Raw genomic sequence first — 18,750 nt, 5'->3', positions numbered from 1 at the left:
TTCTTCTGCACTGTGCTGTGTCTGTAATTGGCCTTGCGGCTGTTGACTCGGCACATTAATAATAAAGAATTGAATTGAATTATTATTACTATTATTATTATTATTATTATTAGCCTGAAATGGGCTACTGGAAAGAACTCTAAAAATGACTTGAATCATTAATAATAATTTATATTTAAATTTAGGTAACACTGATAATTTTTGATTTCTCATTTTTATCCTTTGTGTAGTTACTGTTTCGTAGTCGCGTTGATTCTATACTTGCACCCTGGTTGTTCATTTCACCATGCAAATCTATGAAGCGTTGTTGTTGTTGTTGTTGTTTTTGTTGTTGTTATTGTTATTATTATTATTATTATTATTATCACTCATCGAAATCAACCTGAGCATGGTTTTGTCTCGCCACCGCAACAGAGATGCGTTGTAACTTGGGATTTAAAAATATACTGCCACTGCTGCTACTGATAACGGCGATGATGATGATGATGATGATGATGATGATGATAATTCAATTCTTTATTATTTATGTGCCGAGTCAACAGCCGCAAGGCCAATTACAGACAGAGCACAGTGTATATACAAGTAATTTATATTATGGACAAACACAATATAAAGTCAAAGACAAATTACAGGCAAGCACTGGGGAAAACACAATAATGTAGAAAAGTAAACAAAGAAGCAAATGCTATTATTATTATCATTTGTTCTTTCAGTTCCCCCGGATAAACGCTGTTTTAGTATCTAAAATTAAATTACCTAATACTTCCACATCTTGTCCAATTCATTACTGACTAATCATCCTACCATTTGACGCTATATAACCTTAGTAACTGAAAGCGTCTTTTTATAGACCAGAAATAATGAGCATAAACCCCACGTGTACTATATGCCAGTAGCTCTGTTCAATATTCAATAATAGCCTACGCTTGTTAAATAAACGCTGTCAAATTGTAGAACGTGGGTGGGCATTCCTGACAGTTATTATACCAATGTGATATTGCGCAGTTTTACACTATAACAATCTATACAGAGTAATATGTTGTTTGAGCCAATATACCTTACTCGAAAACGATACAGAAATTCAATAAGAATAAAGAAATTTATATCCCTTTTCAAACTTACCCCTCTAACCAGGTGTATCTACTGAAAAGCTAAGATAAAGCTATCCCTGTAACAGGCCATAGAGGCACATAGGGTTGTGAGACGTTGAGGATCCCACGTTATCTAGAAAATCGGCTCACAGATGGCAGTAAGGTTGTCAGCCCTACGAGCCGGCCGCTCTTTGCCCTCCAGGAAGATCCTTGGTACTCATTTCTGTTAGAGGCTGAGTAAACCCCAGGGCCATATTGCGGCTGGAAGGATTATGTAAACTAAAAATATCCACCTCATCGAGACTCGAACCGGAGACCTTCCGGCTTGTAGCATAGTGCCTCAAGAAGCTACACTAACGCGTGCCCCGTACCTACTGAAAGATGTCAGATATTCCTGTGTGAGAAATCTATCCTACTGATCGGGAATAAGTTCTCAGCCTTCAACTACCAAATGTATAGCTACATTTTAGTATTATTGCCGTACTAACCACAGAGGATAAAGCAGAATCTCCATCTCGCTTCTCTCTCTGGTTCAGAGGCGTACATACGAGTAAACGACGATTATTTTGAGAGCACATTTTCAAGCATGGAATATACGAGCCTGAGAAGCGAAGCTTCAACATATCAGTTGAAAGCACGCAGTATATGTCTGTGAGTCCGCATTAGGGAATCAGAGTGAAAAATTTGCCATATCATGGTTCACCAGGCGGCTCAGCAGACAGAGTTATCGTCTGGAAGAAGGGATATGTTCGCCACTCCGACATCCCTGCATGTTTTACAGCTTGTAATTACGTCGATGATAATACGAAGGGAAGAGGCATTAAAAGTAAGTGTAGATGGAGGAATAATATAGAAATAGATCTTAAAGAAAAGGGGTTTGAGGGCGTGGACTAATTCAAGTCGATCATAGTGGCCGCCCTGTCTAAGGAATGAACTGTTTTCTCCTGCCCAAACACTTCGATCGTGAGTTCGATTCCCACTCGAGGCATGGATGTATGCCTGGTTTTCCTTCATATTTGTGTTGTCCTGCGTAGGTAGGTGCCTTGTGACAGGGCTGATCACCCATCCAAGGAGTCCTATCAGTTGTCTATAAGATCCATAGTTCCAGATTAATTCCAATTGAGAGGAGGCCCAGAGGGCCTAACACGAAAAATAGAAGAAGACTACATTCAAGTGGCTCGGGATAAGACCCAGTGCAAGTACCTTATAAATACCGTAAATAACACTCGCGTTCCGTAAAAGGATGGAAAGCCCTTGACAAGCTGAGGGACTACTAGCTTCTGCTGAAAGATTCTTGGATTCGGTTAGAGAATTATAAAAATTACAGTACTGGATAAAGTAAGAAGTATGAATATCATGCCTAAACAGACAAGAATTTTGTACTAATCTCAACAAATTAGGGACAGTTTCAAAATGTTATTTATTTAAGGCATATTCAGTGACGCCGGTCACGATAGCCGAGCGGTCTAAGGCATGAACCATCTTCGTTCGCTCGGATGCAGGGATCGTGTGTTCGAATCACACACAAGGCATGGATGTTTTGTATGCGTATGTGTTTATTCTGTGTTTGTGTTGTCCTGTGTTTAGGTAGAGGCCTTGCGACTAGTTTATCACTTATATAAGAGCATTATACAACAACTTAAACCAGAACTTTATATGAAGTTACGTATTGATTAAGGGCACTTCCTTCAATGTTTGCTACTATGAGCATTACTTTTTCTTGTAAAACACTACGTACGAGTATATAAAGTAATTTTACCTGCATGAGAGCACCAAATGTAATTAAAACATAATTTTGCACACTATAAAACATAAAACCCTTAATTCCGTTATGGTATAAGCAAATACAGACTCACATTATTAAGTTACGCGCGTGTCAGCTCCCCTTTCGCCCCCCTCCTATAATAACTTTGAATATATGGACGAATCTTCATTGAACTTTGTATGAACATCATTTCACTGGAGGTTACATCCAACATGGCGGTTGTGTTAATTTCTGAAGCAGAGAAACTCTAATACCTTTTAATATATGGTCCAGAAATTAGGCGCTGGAAGATACACATATTCTGTACAAGAAATTTTTGTACAATGTGAAAGAACAACATGGCGGCCAAGATAAATCTGCATATACCTTTCGAGTTGATACTAACAACGAAATAACCAATGGATTTTGCTATGAAAATATTAGTACCGAGACAGTTCATAAACATGCTCGTAAACATTATGTTTCATCTTATGTCTGTTACTGAAGTTCTGTTCTAACAGCGGTCACACAAACATTCACCATCTATTCCTTTGTGTTACAGTTAATTCCACTTGTGTTTCGGCCTTGCGTGGCCATCATCAGGTGGAAATCGATATATTTCACATTACAGTATAAAATAACATAAATTTGGCTATCAATTAATAAATTATTTTACAAAAGGGTTCTTTTACATGTAGTCAAAACATATTACAAATCTTTCGCTTACAAATTGCGATTATTATCTCTCCAGTAACAATTCCATATTCTTATTGGTTACAAGATGGATCCGACTTGTAAGTTTTGAAGCCACTGGTAAATAATATTTTCTTTGTAAGTTTTGAGGTTTTCGCAGCGATGACTATGAAGAAAGTCGTCTTCTGGGATCTGGCGCCGTGTATTCTTCGTTTTAACCGACGTTTCGGAGGAACATATCGCCTCCATCTTCAGGGTAGTTGAGTTGCGTGCGAATTACAGCTATCTCTATTCGCACGCAACTCAACTACCCTGAAGATGGAGGCGATATGTTCCTCCGAAACGTCGGTTAAAACGAAGAATACACGGCGCCAGATCCAAGAAGACAACTTTCTTCAACATTTTCTTCGTCTATAGATCTAGACATTATTGTGTAATGTAATGAGAATTGATTTCTGCCTGCCGATGGCCAGACAAGGCGGATATATGATATGGAACAGATTTACCTTAAAGGGTTATATGGTTAATATTTGTATGACGGTCATTAGAATAAAAAATCCATGAATTTTCCAAGAAATATTTTATAAATAGAAACATTGTGACGGTACAAACCACTGAGGTTACATCTGACAAACTAAAAGCTGCCGAAAGCTTATTAGTGTGTACTGTGCATACAACTGGATCATTAAATAAAGACATTATTAGTTTCCACATATGGACTGAAAGGTATGGTTTCATCGAATTTCTTGCTTAAAATAACATTAATTACTCCTACTGAAAATAGGGTTTTCATGCCTACTTTTCCTAACGTTTAGTTTTTAGAAAATGTTTCTTGCCCTTTCTAGCTTTAAGAAAATAATCCCTGAAAATACACAATTAATACAGGAATAAGTTCACCGGAACCATAAAGATATTATTTAATATAAAATCAACGTCCAGCTTAGCCCCTGATGGAAAATTATAAAAATATTGAAAACACATAGCAAGTTGTTCACTCCTTATGACATGTAACTTTGATTCAATGTAGCGTGTAGCACGTAGACCCGCAGCAAAGTAACGACACTGTACACAACGGTCGTTGCTAGGTAATGGGCGCAACAGATTTGTAACTCGCATAAATGGAGAAACTGAGACGCGGTGTTCTCAACGAGGTCCATGCGAAAGTTGCGTGCTGCAGAAATAGAAGGACCCTCCTTCAATTCGACTGTTGGGAGAGATGTCTTCTATGCGGTCCGTGCCGAGGAGTTATAAGCAGGACAACTCTAGAATTTAGTGAGTTGCAAGACAGTCACGGGCCAATAAGGATATGAACATGAAAGCTGAGGAAGTTACGGTGATGAAAGCCGTTACTAGGCGACAACCGGTGAAGATACAGGCAACTGAGAAGGCTTAGTGAGGGCTATTGTGAACTGTAGAATGAGTGAATTAGTAATGGCGTTATAGTTGAATGTAGTTACGAGCTGTAAGGGTTCAATAAATCCAATTACCAATCCGAACCCCGTCTATAGTCACTCACGTTACAGTATTTGTTAATGTAAAATCGAAGCCCAGCTTCGCATCTGGCAACAAATTATAAAAATATTCAAAACATACAGCAAATTGTTCACTCCCTATCATATGTAACTTTGATTCAATGCAGATTTAAAAAAAATACCAATAGATTGTCTCATCTTTTATTATTTTAATCCAAATGATCGCCACATTTCACACTAGGATGTTTTTTCACGTTTTCTGGGCTAGTGAAAAATGTCAGAACTCAAACTTCTTCCTTATTAATTCTCTAGCTTTCAGCAAAAATAATTAATTATATGCTTGAGAGAGAAAAATATGGTTAATTTAGTGATAGAAGGTCCCATTTCCTGTCATAAATGAATCCAATATATACACGTGGTAGTCATTAAGTTCGAGGAATGTGGTTTTATCACATCATATTACGAGGTATTCACATACACTTACACAGAAACACATCGGCCTTCAAAATAGTTGCCGTTGGCCGCTATGCAAGTCTACCAACGTTGATATAGCTGCCGAAAAAATTGCTGAAACATATTGGTAGGAATTTCCCGTACGGCGTCTCTTGTGGCATTGACGACCTCCTCGGACGACTGAAATCTACGGCCACGTAGCTTTGCTTTCAAGCGGTGAAAGAGAAAGAAATCGCATGGTACGAAATCAGGTGAGTACGGAGGGTGTGGCAAAACGGTAGCCTGTTGCCTTGCCAGTTCCTCTTGGACAATAACAAAGCGATGTGTAGGGGCGTTGTCGTGCAGCAACAGCCAATTCTTCCTACGCCAAACGATTCCCTAGGGGATTTGCCTAGTTTCTGGCAGAACCTGATGTTTGACCGTTGTTCTAACTTCCACCTTTTCTATTTCCGCCACTTGCATTTAACTCAGTTCACAATAGAGGCAGTAGATCTGCTTACACTGTTTGCACACAACTGCCTCTTGCTTTGACGAGAGATGAACCGACAGGGCATCATAGCGTGCCTCACCTATCCGCTGTAGTGCACTGCAACGACGCTTTGCGGCCATTCCACGAACTTATTGACTGTAGTAGTATATATATTCAAGTTCATTTACTGACCCCAGTTCTCATGTCAGGTTGCAAACTGTTCCCACAATGCACTACGACAGCTTCACAAGGTTTCGAGTTATGTAAATAGACGTCTGGAAATTTTGACATTTTCACAAGTGAAGAACTCGGTATTTTAAAACTGTTATCACGAAATTTTATTAGTGACCAAAATCTTCGTGGTGATGATGATGATGATGATGATAATAATGATGTGGCAGAATGTTCAGATAAATTCATCTATAGATGCGGGCTTTATGCACCCTGTTCGAAGAACAAGGATCACGCATCCCGAATGGTTCTCTTTAAGAAGTGAAATGGCAGAATAGAACATAGGCAGGAAACAGTGGGCATTAATTCGCATGCAATAACTGGGTTTTCAAGTGAGATTTGAGGATTTCACGGCAACGATTATGAAGATCATTGAGCTTGTTTGAGGCCGTGTAGTATGGTAGAAGTTAATCGATGTTTCTGAAAACGTATTGCCTCCGTTTTTATGATCATATCCGGAAGATGGACGCAGTACTTTCCTCAGAACCGTCGATAAAGTCCGATCAGACTATACGTCATCAAATTCCAGAAAACGGTATCTGGATTTCAAACATTCATGACAAAAGACTGATGTTCTCTCAAGTTAATTATATCCTAGCATCTACGATCTGGGCTTCTGGTGCCCTTCCGCTGAGCCCCCCTTTCAAATTTTGTACAAGTCTCTTTACACCCACGTGAGTATCTATTGCCCATTTAGTAGGCAACTTGATTTTATATATGTAGCTTTTGTGTATACAGTCTAAATTAGAAGGATTTTCATTACAGAATTCCCGACTTCATCTCCGATGTTTGAATGCTCCCTTCTGAAAGAACTCATATATATATAACACATTTGCTATATTCTCAATTTCGGGTACCAAGTCAAGTAAAATTATGCATAAATTAAAAAGTAGAAGAACTGTGTTTTAGTCTGGCCTCTATGATTACAAACATATCCCGTATTTATTCCTCGCTAAATCGAATACTTTATCCTTTGCACGCTGGTCGATATATTGATTTCCATGATATTCTATGACGCTAATCAGTGGCATAAAGTATGTAGCCTCAAATATGACATGCTTAGTATTATGCCGTATGTAGCATGGATGGGGATAAGAGAATGCATACAGGATATTGGTGGGAAGCCAGAAGGAAAGGGACCACCAGGACGACCAAGACTTAGGTGGGTGGACAATATTAAAATGGACTTTAGAGAGAGAGAGAGGATGAGAACGTATCGATTGGATTGATCTGGCTTAGGATAGGGACCAGTGGGGGTTCGTGTAAACACAGTAGTGAACCTTCGGGTTCCATAAATGCTGGGAAGTTCTTGTGTAGCTGCAGAATTGGCGGCTTCTCGAGAAGGGCTCAGCTCCATGAGTGAGTAGTACGTGTATTATGATTGTAGAGTTTAGGGGCTCAGACAAATCAGTCGACCAAACCCATTTCAAAGCATTATGGCAACTCACCGGAATTACTAGTGCAAACCAATACACAGCGGCTTAATGCGTTCCCCATATTAACAAAATCTGAGGACCCGAATGTGACTACATAAAGTTCAATAACCCACGTACAAACTAATGTGCCTTTCCGTAACGATGGGCCCTCATAATGCCGGGGAGCTCTTCCTCGCAAATTCCTCAACATTTGCATCCATTTTAAAGCAGCGGCATCTTCATTTGCGAAAGCTAAAAATAATGTAGTGAGACGGGATATAAAGAGTACCATAAAAATCCAATCACGTAAGGTAGCACACGGGTACACACTGTTCAGTCTTCTCTGCTTATTTTTGGAATTCTCTTATACATACATGATTTCTTTTGGGGTCGGATGCAAAGGGAACGGTCTTAAAACTATATGTAAGCCCTTTTTCAGTTCTCATTTTTTTTTTGTAGTTTATGATTACCCAAGAACAAAGAACAATGAAATTCATTAAGCAAATAGTATATAGAATAACATCATTTCAGGCTTCAAGGTACGCAAATGTAGTCCTTACAGAGGTTCACGCAGTGATGTAATAGGATAAATTTTAGGAATTTTATTCATTCAAGACCCTATGGCAGGCATGTCAAACTCAACTTGTACAGAGGGCCACCACAGCACTACAAATTATAGTCCAGGGCCGCACTTCAAAATAGAAATATACAATATTATATTTAAGCATCCTGTTACACTCACACAATGTATATACGACAAACTCCGTCTTAAGTGCAACAATTTAATTGTAGTTCTTTCTTCTTCCCTTTCTCCACACTACATGTTTCGGCCCTAAATGGCCATCATCAGGTGTGTATTCTTACGTAGCTGCTACACTGCCCGTAGTTTAAAATTTAAAATCACCAGTCTTTCCCATAGTATGTATGTATAAAATCTTTGTTAACCTACACCAGTCAATTTGATTTCTAAAATTGGCACTTTTTTAAAATTTCAATTCAAATTAAAATTGAAGTTTTAAAAAAGTGCCATATGTTACAGTTTTAAAAAGCAAGAGAATGCCACTTTTGACACGTATCAAACAGCTTTTCAATATGTAAAAAGAGAGATTACACAAGAAATTATGTCAGAAATAGGAAAACACTGAATTTCTTGCAGCCTGCTAATTAATGTCTGCGTGAGATTTCTTGTCTTCTGGTCTGTTGGAAAATTGTCTTTACAACAAATATTTCTACTAAAGTTTTAATATTGAATTTAATATCAATTAGCTCTAAAAGATGAGGGGCCGCACTTTGTGGCTATGGGGGCCGCATGTTTTATACGGCTGCCCTTCGGAGTGGCGAGTGTTTCTCGTCTATGACTCATTGCGATTGCTTGTGCTCACTCTAATTTGTTTGTGAACCGTTAAGTTTTCAAGTAAATAAATACGAATTGAACTGAACTGAAGACACAATTACAAGTACTAACTGTCAAAATGAACGTTAAGCAATATGCTGTGACTTTGTCTGTTTTTAAATCCACGTACCAAAACGGAGACGGAGCGAAATGTTGTGGTAAGAAAATCGCTAGTCCTGTCCAGTGTACCGGATTCAGTTGCATAGAAACATAGATCTTTAAGAAATACACAGCATTTACTGGTGTAATATCTTATAAAAATGAAAAACAATTTAGAGATTGCGCAAAAAAAAATTGCCTGCTAAATTCCTCCAAATTTATGTTAACTTCACATAATAAATTTCTGTGTTGAAAAGTTAGAAATATATTCACTTTAACTCCAATGAATAGTGTCGTTCTGGAGAAACCAATAGTAGATCAGGTAGTCGAGAAATTCTTCTGCTATGGGGCCGCAGGTTCAGTGTTGTATTCTAAAGAGGTCAGCACTGGTCTCTATCTCAAATCACATGAATCCAATCCACACCCTCACGTCCTGTTTCTTTAAGATACATTTTAACATTGTGTCACCTACATCTGCGTCATTCTACTTGATTCTTTCCTCTAGATTTCCACAGTAAAATTTTGTATGAAATTCTCGTTTCTCCTGTGCATGTTACATGTCCCTTCCATGTCATCTCATTTATTTTGTTAACGAAATAATATCTGATAAGAATTACAAAATGATAAACTCCCTACATATAGAAAGCTATATGAGGTTCCCATTATACGTGTATAGTTTCTTTCAGTAAAATGTACGGGTAACACATCGTAACTCTGGAGGAGATAACGGTAGCCTTAATACGTATTTTAAAGTGGGTTGGGCTACGGGCTGGGACCAGTGGAGATCTCTTGTTAACATAGAAATGAACCTTCGTGTTCCATAAAACATCTGGATATTCTTGAGTGGCTGTATAACTGGCGGCTTCTCAAGAAGGGCTCAGCTCCATGGAGTTAAGCTCGATACCATTTCTTCTCATTCTGACACAGTGCAAGACATATCTCTACTGTTTTGAACACCTGTATAAATCGAAGATAATTCTATTCATATCACACGAAATGAAGAAGGGAATGACGTCACAGGAGTGGTACTGCAGGTTTTGCATGCACGGACTAATTAGCACTTATCGAGCAGTATTCTCTTCAAGTTCAGAGATACCCAGCCTAAGTAGTAGTGGATAGGTTCACTTCGAGAATGAAACAGTTCGCAATTATACACTTTACTTTTCGGAAAAATAAATTTCCCTTGCCCACTGAGCTTGACGCCTCGTAGGTCTTGGAGACGTTACGAGCAGACCGGTGAGGAGCAAGAGACACTGTCCCCGCCAGGAATAGGACATCGGCCATATAACAAGAAGAATGTCACTTCACTGAATCATTTTTCTATCTTATTTGTTCATATGTATCTTATCCTTTAAGGGATGTTTCTCATTTAGTCGTCAAATTTATTATTCTTTCTTTTAATTGTGTTTCCTGTTGAAGGCAGGTGTTTCACAACTTTCATTTCAGCCCAGTTTAAAGTATAAACGTATCATGACTTATTATATTGACAGAATTTACTTCCTGGTAGACTTAATGACATTGCTCCTTCATCAAGTAGAAAAATCTTATTTTACATGTAAAAGAACAGGTAGTAAACTTAGGTCAAAAATATTCGTCAGTGAGACTTTAGAGGGCATGGTTCGAAACGACCTTTATCCAAGACAAAATATATAGTTGAATATTGATACACCTATATGCGTGACCTCAACTTGCGGTGAAAACACTAAATTTGGCTACTATTTCCTCGTATTTCTAAAGTAACTTGGCACATAGAAACATATTATACATGATGGAAATGCGCGAAACTTAGAAAAGGACACGCTTCAGAAGGTTAATAATACCAGACATTTTTGTTTGCTTCATTCTAAGGCGTATCTTGTACTAACAATTTAACGGTATCTGTTAATTGAGGGGTAACAGTAACAATATTTATTTTTCCTTGGCCCCAAGAGACGAAAATATTTAGAACTGAAAGGGAGTACAATGAATCCATTTATTTAAAGCACAAAGCCTTCAGAACAGCATCTAACAGATCGAAAATGTGTGACTAGAACCCGCCGCCCGATTAAACACGGCCGTAATTCAGTGATGAAAGATATAAATTGCCAGAACTCTCGCATAGTCCCTTTATCATGCAGAAATCCCTTCTACTTTTCACATTTCGCATGCCATAAGAGATAAATCGGCTATAAAGGAATTCCACTGAATAAAAAGTTCGTCTGCACGAAACTGTCGCTGGACAAATGTAATTAATGTCTCCAGTTCCTAGAATTGGCCACGGCTGGCATCGAAACATGCGCAAGAGGATATTACAAATTGGACCCGTTATATCTGAGGGAAGTAAACAGAACAATAATCTTACTTTTGTATGTATGAAAGGTAGATTCATTTCAACAGATTTTTAGAACTTTTAGCGTTAGGAAGGGTGCTTTAAAAACTATCTCACAATATATTTATCGTACAAACCTCAAATTACGAGCAGTAAGTAACAATAACAAGGAGTGCGTATATCCATGAGAGCGTCTTCAGCTCGAAAACTGCGTTCTCGGGCCGTAATTTGTGCTTTATGTTCATGTGCCTAAGTATGAGTAAGAAAAAAAACATAAATACATTTTTACTAGCATACAGATGAAGAAATGTTGGGAAATCTACACTAAAGACGTTCAACGCTCTAGACTGGAAGATTAAATATTCCAATAGTGATCTCGCTAAAAACGTAATGACATGTGCAGCCTTTTACTAATCGGTTTCTCGGCTCTTGTTGCGCGGAAAAATCTAGCGTACTGATACTGCTAAAACAAATTTGGATTTAAGTACAACAATAAATAAAATGACAATATTAAATCGTAATTGTAATTTATGTAGTAAAGCCTGAAGTTTTACAAAGCAATGGCAATATCTCACTCACTCACTCACTCACTCATGGAGCTGAGCCCTTCTTGAAAAGCTGCCAATTGTGCAGCTACTCGAGAATTTACCAGCATATTATGGAACCCGAAAGTTCATTATCGTGTTCACAAGAGCCCTCCACTGGTTCCTATCCTGAGCTAGATCAATCCTATCCATACCATCCCATCTCATCTCTCTAAGATTCATTTCAATACTGTCCACTCATCTACGAATGGCAATATCTATGACATTGAAATGAAAACTTCTGTCGCGACAAATTGCGCTACTGTAAAGAGAAAGCCCATCCCTTTTACTACGCACTTAAAAACTACTTGTATTAAGTCATTATATTATGGTTAAGGATGGATATGACATGTAGCATGAAAGTTTAAGAAAACAGTCATATAAAATCTGGTTGAAGAACCTCCTCCAAAAATGGAAGCTTTGATGATAGAATCCAAAATGTGAGGGCATTAACGTCAGTTTTTAGAAACTAAGGCAACGTTCAATGAAATCTATTCTGCTATTCGCCCGAAGTCAACTCAGGCCATTTTCAACCCAGTGAACTTCTTTACACATTATTTTAATGTTAAATAAACCTTTTAGCTAATTTGTGATCGGCAGTTAACGAAATCCTTATGTGAGATGGACGTCACAGGGTGCATGTGGATAAGGCCATACGTATGCGCACGAAATTGCAAAATATGAGCGATCTGGCCCGCTGGTAGAAAGCTGGACATAACGTGGCGTAAAGAGATAGCAGCCTGATACCAGCAGAGCTGCAAGATGAGTAACCTGGATACAAGGCCGCGCCATAGCTCAAGCGGTTAGTCGCTGGTTTCCCATCGCGGTGGCCCGGGTTCTATCTCGGGTCTGGTGAAGTGGGATTTTTGGTGGACAAAGTGGCGCTGGGGCAGGTTTTCTCCGAGTACGTCGGTTTCCCCTGCCAATCTTCATTCTACCAATTGCTTCACAATCACCCTCATCTATCATCTGGGGCTGGTACAATAGGCCAGAAATGGCCGCAGTACAAGGGACTTAAGTCACACCCAACTAGCAATAAAAAATAAAAAAGAAACCTGGGTACAATCTTTTTCCTCTTAACCGGTAAGCGCAGTGACTCCACACAGTGAGTATTTTTAAGATTTATATGGTATTTTGCTCGCAGGGAAAATTCGGTAATCATAAATGCATCAGAAATAGGATGTTTTTTTTTTTTCGTTAATCCGGCTCGGGCAGTGACATAAACAGTGTGTTGCTATATTCTGAATTGTATGCTACGAAAATGCCGGCCACGGTAGCCTAGCGGTCTAAGGCACGCACCGTGTTCGTTCGCTCGGAAGCCGGGGTCGTGGGTTCGAATCCCACTAAGGAAATGGATGTTTAGTGTATTTGTGCGCGCGCACGTTTCTCTGTGTTTGTATACAGGTAGAGAGGCCTAGCGACGAGCTGATCACCTACCCAAGGAGTCTTATCGAATGTCTAAAATCTAGTAAACCGAAATGAAATGGAGAGTTTCATGCAGGTAGGCCTAGGCCCAAATTGGGGCTGTAGTGCCAAAGAAAAAAAAATGCTGCGAAAATAGATGTGGCTTGGGATAAAGTTTCACACCACTTTCATTTGTCATTCATGAAGCCAAATACAGCACTCATCTGGTACATACTGCATTCCTATCTCTGAAGCCTAAACCGCCGTCATGAATATTAACACTACAACAGTAATATAACACAGGGGAGATATATTACCGACGCCAGATACTGCTGCAGGCTGGCAGTCATTACACTAATAAATTCGGTGTGATATGTATTTAACGGGTTCCATGTGAGGTCAAATGGCAATATCTTGTTACGACAATGAAGAGCATTTGATTTACATAGCGACGTGCAACTTAACACCAGAGATGCTACGCTTCACATTATCCCATGTCTCAGGAACTGTACGAAACGTGCAAGGGACTCTATTTGTTTCCGCGATTTTCATTGTAATTCCGACAAAAAAAATGTTAGTGCTCTTATTTCTATATTAACTACAGCGATGAAAGCAGAAAGAAAAGGAAAAGCTGGAATAGTCATGCGATGTCCGTAACAGCCTGTACTAGGAGTAAAGAAGAAATCACAGAAGTTGAAGCTGTAGTGGGGTGGGACTAAGTCCCTTGTACTGCGGCCACTTCTGGCCTATTGTACCAGCCCCAGATGATAGGTGAGGGTGATTGTGGATCAATTGGTGAATGAAGATTGGCAGGGGAAACCGAAGTACTTGGAGAAAACATGCCCCAGCACCACGTTGTCCACCACAAATCCCACCTGACCAGACCCGGAATCTAACCCGAGTCGCCGCGGTGGGAAGCCAGCGACTAACCGCTTGAGTTATGGCGCGGCCAAGCCAGAAACCTTAGTTACTATATTTGCATGTCAACCATTAACATAATAGTGTAATATCATGAATAACCCTACTCTTAGAAGCCATTTCGAAACCAAAACCCAACACTTGAATGACTACAAAATGCTCGAGACTCTGTGAACCGGGAAACTGACCAGCGGCAAATCTGTCGATGCAGTTTAGCTTCGGTGCAACGTGTCACTGAACTCACGCATTTCAAGCCTCTTGTGAATTTATTTGAGTACTCTGCATGAATAACAGTTGTGATCTTAGCGGAGATGAGCATCCATATTGTTAATATTTATTTTACACGGGTACCAACATTACTGGGATACGCGGTAGCGTAGTTGGTTGAGGCACTATGCTACAAGCCGGAATGTCTCGGGTTCGAGTCCTTATGAAGTGGATTTTTTCAATTTACCTAATCCTTCTAGCCGCACTACGACCCTGGGGTCGACTCAGAAATGAGAACCAGGAATATTTCTGGGGGGTAAAGGGCGGCCGGTGCGTAAGGCTGACCTCACCATCTGTGAGCCCATTGTCTACAAGATGTGGGAATCTCAACCTCTCACAATTCTATGGGCCTCCACGGCCTGTTACAGGGATACCTTTACCTTTTTATTTTTTTTACCAACATTACAGAGGGCTTCTTGAGGGGCACTTCAAGCGGCATATTCCTCCGAAACACAGCACCCACTTATCATACTACAACACGAAGCCCACACTACGATCTGTTTATACATCTTACCAATTGTGTATGTTGCTCCATCGATCTGGAATGTAGCGCTCTTGCATTTCTTGAACAGTTTTCCAGCGACGGCCTGACGGCTGGGAACTGTAACAGTTCCACTGGTACCAGTGCCAGTTTTCCTCTCTGTGGCACCCTCTGTCAACTCCTGCTCTGATGTCGTTGCTGAAGATGATGATGATGACGATGATGGTTTCTCCATTACTTGACTGTCTTTTAGATGACTGCTTGATAGTATATTTTTATGCGTATTTAATCACTATGTGTCACACCATACTTCGAAACAAAACACGCGAAGAAGTTGTAAATCAGAATTTAAGATGTAATTTACGATGATAAAAAAGTATGCTTTTTCATCTGTTTTTCTCACTATTACTGGAATATGCTAATAACAGAAATACCACAACGCAATTTAATTTAGTAGGTAACCTGAATATTCTGTATACGATAAAATAACTGAACGCTAAAATATTTTTAATCCTATATATTGCATTAATACACAGGACCTCGGTAAGAGAGTTAATAATAATCACATTTTCGTGATAGATAAAGGCGAGTGTTTAATCCAGAGATTGTACTAATTAATGAGTGGCGCCTGGCGTTCGATGAGCGTCGCTTCCCGTGAACTTCTCGGCTTCGAGTCCCCACGTGGTCTAATGTCTGTTACAATAGAGCAGTGACGGAGGGATAGAGACAGGGAGGGAGACGAGCATGCGCGTACCTCACCGTAGTCCATTTGTTTATTTTACTGTGCACTATGGTATATGGTCTAAAAATATCTGCCCATCTGAAGGGGGAGGTTTCGGCCTTGAGGTGAATTTCGATGTACATCTTCAAGACCGGAGTTCGCGGGTCAATATTTTAGTTCATCGCAAATTTAGTGTGACTGTGTTAAAAGGAACAACAAACTGTGGGGAAAGTGCGTGTCATCAACGCACAAATTTTTCAAATGCCCTCAGTGCGAATCTGTGTCCCTAAATAATACTAATATTCAGTTATTGTTGATACAAATCGGTTTTGTCATTCCTTCTATATTCTACAGATTCTGCTGAATTTTTGTGACACAAAAGATTTATAAGGGATATAAAGTTAAATAGTAAAGCTACCTTTTAACAGGCAGTAGAGGCCAATAGGGTTGTGAGACGACGAGGTCCCCACATTTTATAAAAAAATCGGCTCACAAATGGCGGTGAGACTGTCAGCTTTACGCGCCGGCCACCCTTTACCCCCAGAAAAATTCTTGGTACTCATTTCTGTTAGAGGCTGAGTCCATCCCAGGACCATAATGTGGCTTGAAGGATTAGGTCAATTAAAAAAAAATTCATGACCTCATCGAGAATCGAAACCGCAACCTTCCGGCTTGTATCACAGTGTCTCAACCAACTACGCTAACGCGTGCTCGCGACTAGAGGGGAAGAAACGTGATTAAATTGTTTTGAAGCATTATATAAATGAGACCGATAGGAAATATGTTACTGCAAGAACTGAAAAACTTAGGTCAAGCGGTAGAACTTCTGTCTTCTACTAGTATTCGGGGGGGTTCGCAGTTCCAACGTTGGCCGCGACACATGATACCCTGACTTGAGATCTCAGTGAGTTTCCTCAGTCCCTCCACGCAAAATCAAGGATATTATCTAAAATTAAGCCATAACCACTGCCTTCTACAGCATTTCCAATTCATTATTCACTAACTGTCGCACCATTCGACACTATAATTTGTGCTACCGACAGGGTCATTAATTAAACAATAAACAAATATATTCATAATAGCAATAAATTACGTTGGTAACGTTTGCTGCAAACTTCCCAATATAAACTTTCGTAGAACTCTCTTCGTAGTAGATGAAACATGGACGGACAGGCACAACCTCCCAATACTGGGTTCAATTAAGATTTTTTATGCAAAAAAAATTATTATATGCAAGGCTATGGCTTTGCACACTGATAATATGTGAACACAAGCATTGCCTGTCATACAGTAGGGTTGAGGTAGGGTCCTAGCGATGTGCACGTCCGAATGGGCCTTTTGTCTGAATGCACAGATCTGAGTGCTCGAAAAACGGAGCTGCAGGTTCGATTTTCACTCAGGCTTGAATGACCACCGCGTTTTCCTGCGTCGGTACGTGAGTATAGTGGAAGCCTCTTTGTTCCGTATTTTACTGCCGAGTCGTCCTCTTCATCTCAATAGAAAGGAAACCTCTAGAACTGAACAGGCTAAGACTCAAGTCTGGTTTTAGCACTAACAAGATGAACAAGATGAACTTCCCGCTTCTGTTGCCGCTGGTGATGAAGTAGTTTCCTCCATTAATTAATGACGTCCTTGACATTGTAATTTCTTACGTCGATTTCCTATTGCGCATGCGCTTCTCCATGGATCTACTCATCTTCTTATGTCTCTGTGTACGTCGTTTTACACTGGGTTCAGAGCCATTGGTTTTGGTGACCTTTCAGTATAGGTGGGTTAGTTTCGGGTGTTGGGTTTAATACGGGGCCCCTTTATAGTGCTTTCTCCCCCCCCCCCCCTTCTTCTTTATATTTTATAGCTATAATTCTAAACGTAACATTCCGCATGGTCACCATCGTAGCAACTTCGTCGCGGCTTCGGCATCAACATTCAGTATTTTTATGGTTTCGTCTTCTGTATTTTATTATCCTATTACTCTGTTCTGAAATCTTAGATTCCGAATAGTCTCCATAGGAGCCGAGAGAGCATGGTCGGTATAGCGACTAGCTAAGGGCTGGAAGAATGAGGGGTAAGAGTTCGAGTCCCGGTAAGGTCAAGAATTTTCTCCGCGTCGTCTAGACCGACTCTGGGGCCCAACAAACCTCCTATCCAATGGGTACCGGGAGCTCTTTTCTCGGGGGTACAGTGTCTGGGGCGTGAAGCTGACCACTCGCCTCCAGTTAGTGCCGAGTTCAAGAAGACATGGATCTATACATCTCCCCATAACTTTACTTTTCTTACTTCCACTGGCAAATGAATGGCCCGCCTGACATGCTCCTTTTCCACTGTTTCTGCATGTACACTCTGCATGAATATCCTCAACATTGTATGATATACAATTATGAGTAGTGGGTAAATGACACATCGACCGGCATCGGTAATATTAGTAAGTTCAGGACAGATCAGGTCATGAGATAAGGTGAGGGTTTTTAATTACATTAAGGTAAACTAGGTTAGGTCGGTCACGGTAGCCGAGCGGTCTAAGGCATGTACTGTCTTCGCTCGCTTGGAAACCGGGATCGTGCATTCGAATCCCACTCAGGGCATGGATGTTTAGTTTGTGTGTGTGCGTTTTTCTGTCTTTGTGTACAGGTAGAGGCCTTGCGACGAGCTGATCACCCGCCCAAGGAGTCCTACCGAACGTGTAAGATCTAGAAAAACCGAAGTGAACGGAGAAGTTCATGGAGTAGGCCTAGGCCCACTGGGGCTGTAGTTCCAAGGAAAAAATCTACAATCGTTCAGGATATATAGGTTCAATATGTGGGGAGACGGAAGGGCAGTAGAATCTCCGTTACGTGCAAAGGACTTACAAAGGATACCTATACATCTGCGACAATATTAAGATTCATCTGGAGAAATAAACAGACAAATAATAGAGAGAGTCAGATTTACAAAGGAACATTAATTCCCTGCCTCCTGAACTAAAGCTAGGGTTAGAAAGCACGTTAATAGAATTAGTTCGCTAAAAATA

The 18,750-nt window shown here is 40.0% G+C and overlaps 1 protein-coding gene across 1 annotated transcript in view; it reads right to left on the bottom strand.

The window, feature by feature from the left end:
- LOC111863167 (calcium/calmodulin-dependent 3',5'-cyclic nucleotide phosphodiesterase 1) overlaps nucleotides 1-15,690 on the bottom strand; it is a 640,341-nt gene extending 624,651 nt beyond the window's left edge. Inside the window, exon 1 of the mRNA XM_033750945.1 lies at nucleotides 15,056-15,690. Within this exon, the coding sequence (XP_033606836.1) occupies nucleotides 15,056-15,257 (202 nt within the window). The 5' untranslated portion in view covers nucleotides 15,258-15,690. The remainder of the gene's footprint in view (nucleotides 1-15,055) is intronic.
- Between the last annotated feature and the right edge of the window lie 3,060 nt (nucleotides 15,691-18,750).

Source organism: Cryptotermes secundus, unplaced genomic scaffold (assembly GCF_002891405.2).
Source record: "Cryptotermes secundus unplaced genomic scaffold, Csec_1.0 scaffold265, whole genome shotgun sequence".
In the NCBI taxonomy this organism is placed as follows: Eukaryota; Metazoa; Arthropoda; class Insecta; order Blattodea; family Kalotermitidae; genus Cryptotermes; species Cryptotermes secundus.
The sequence above is the reverse complement of the archived record's forward strand: the minus strand, read 5'-3'. Positions and strand labels throughout refer to the sequence as shown.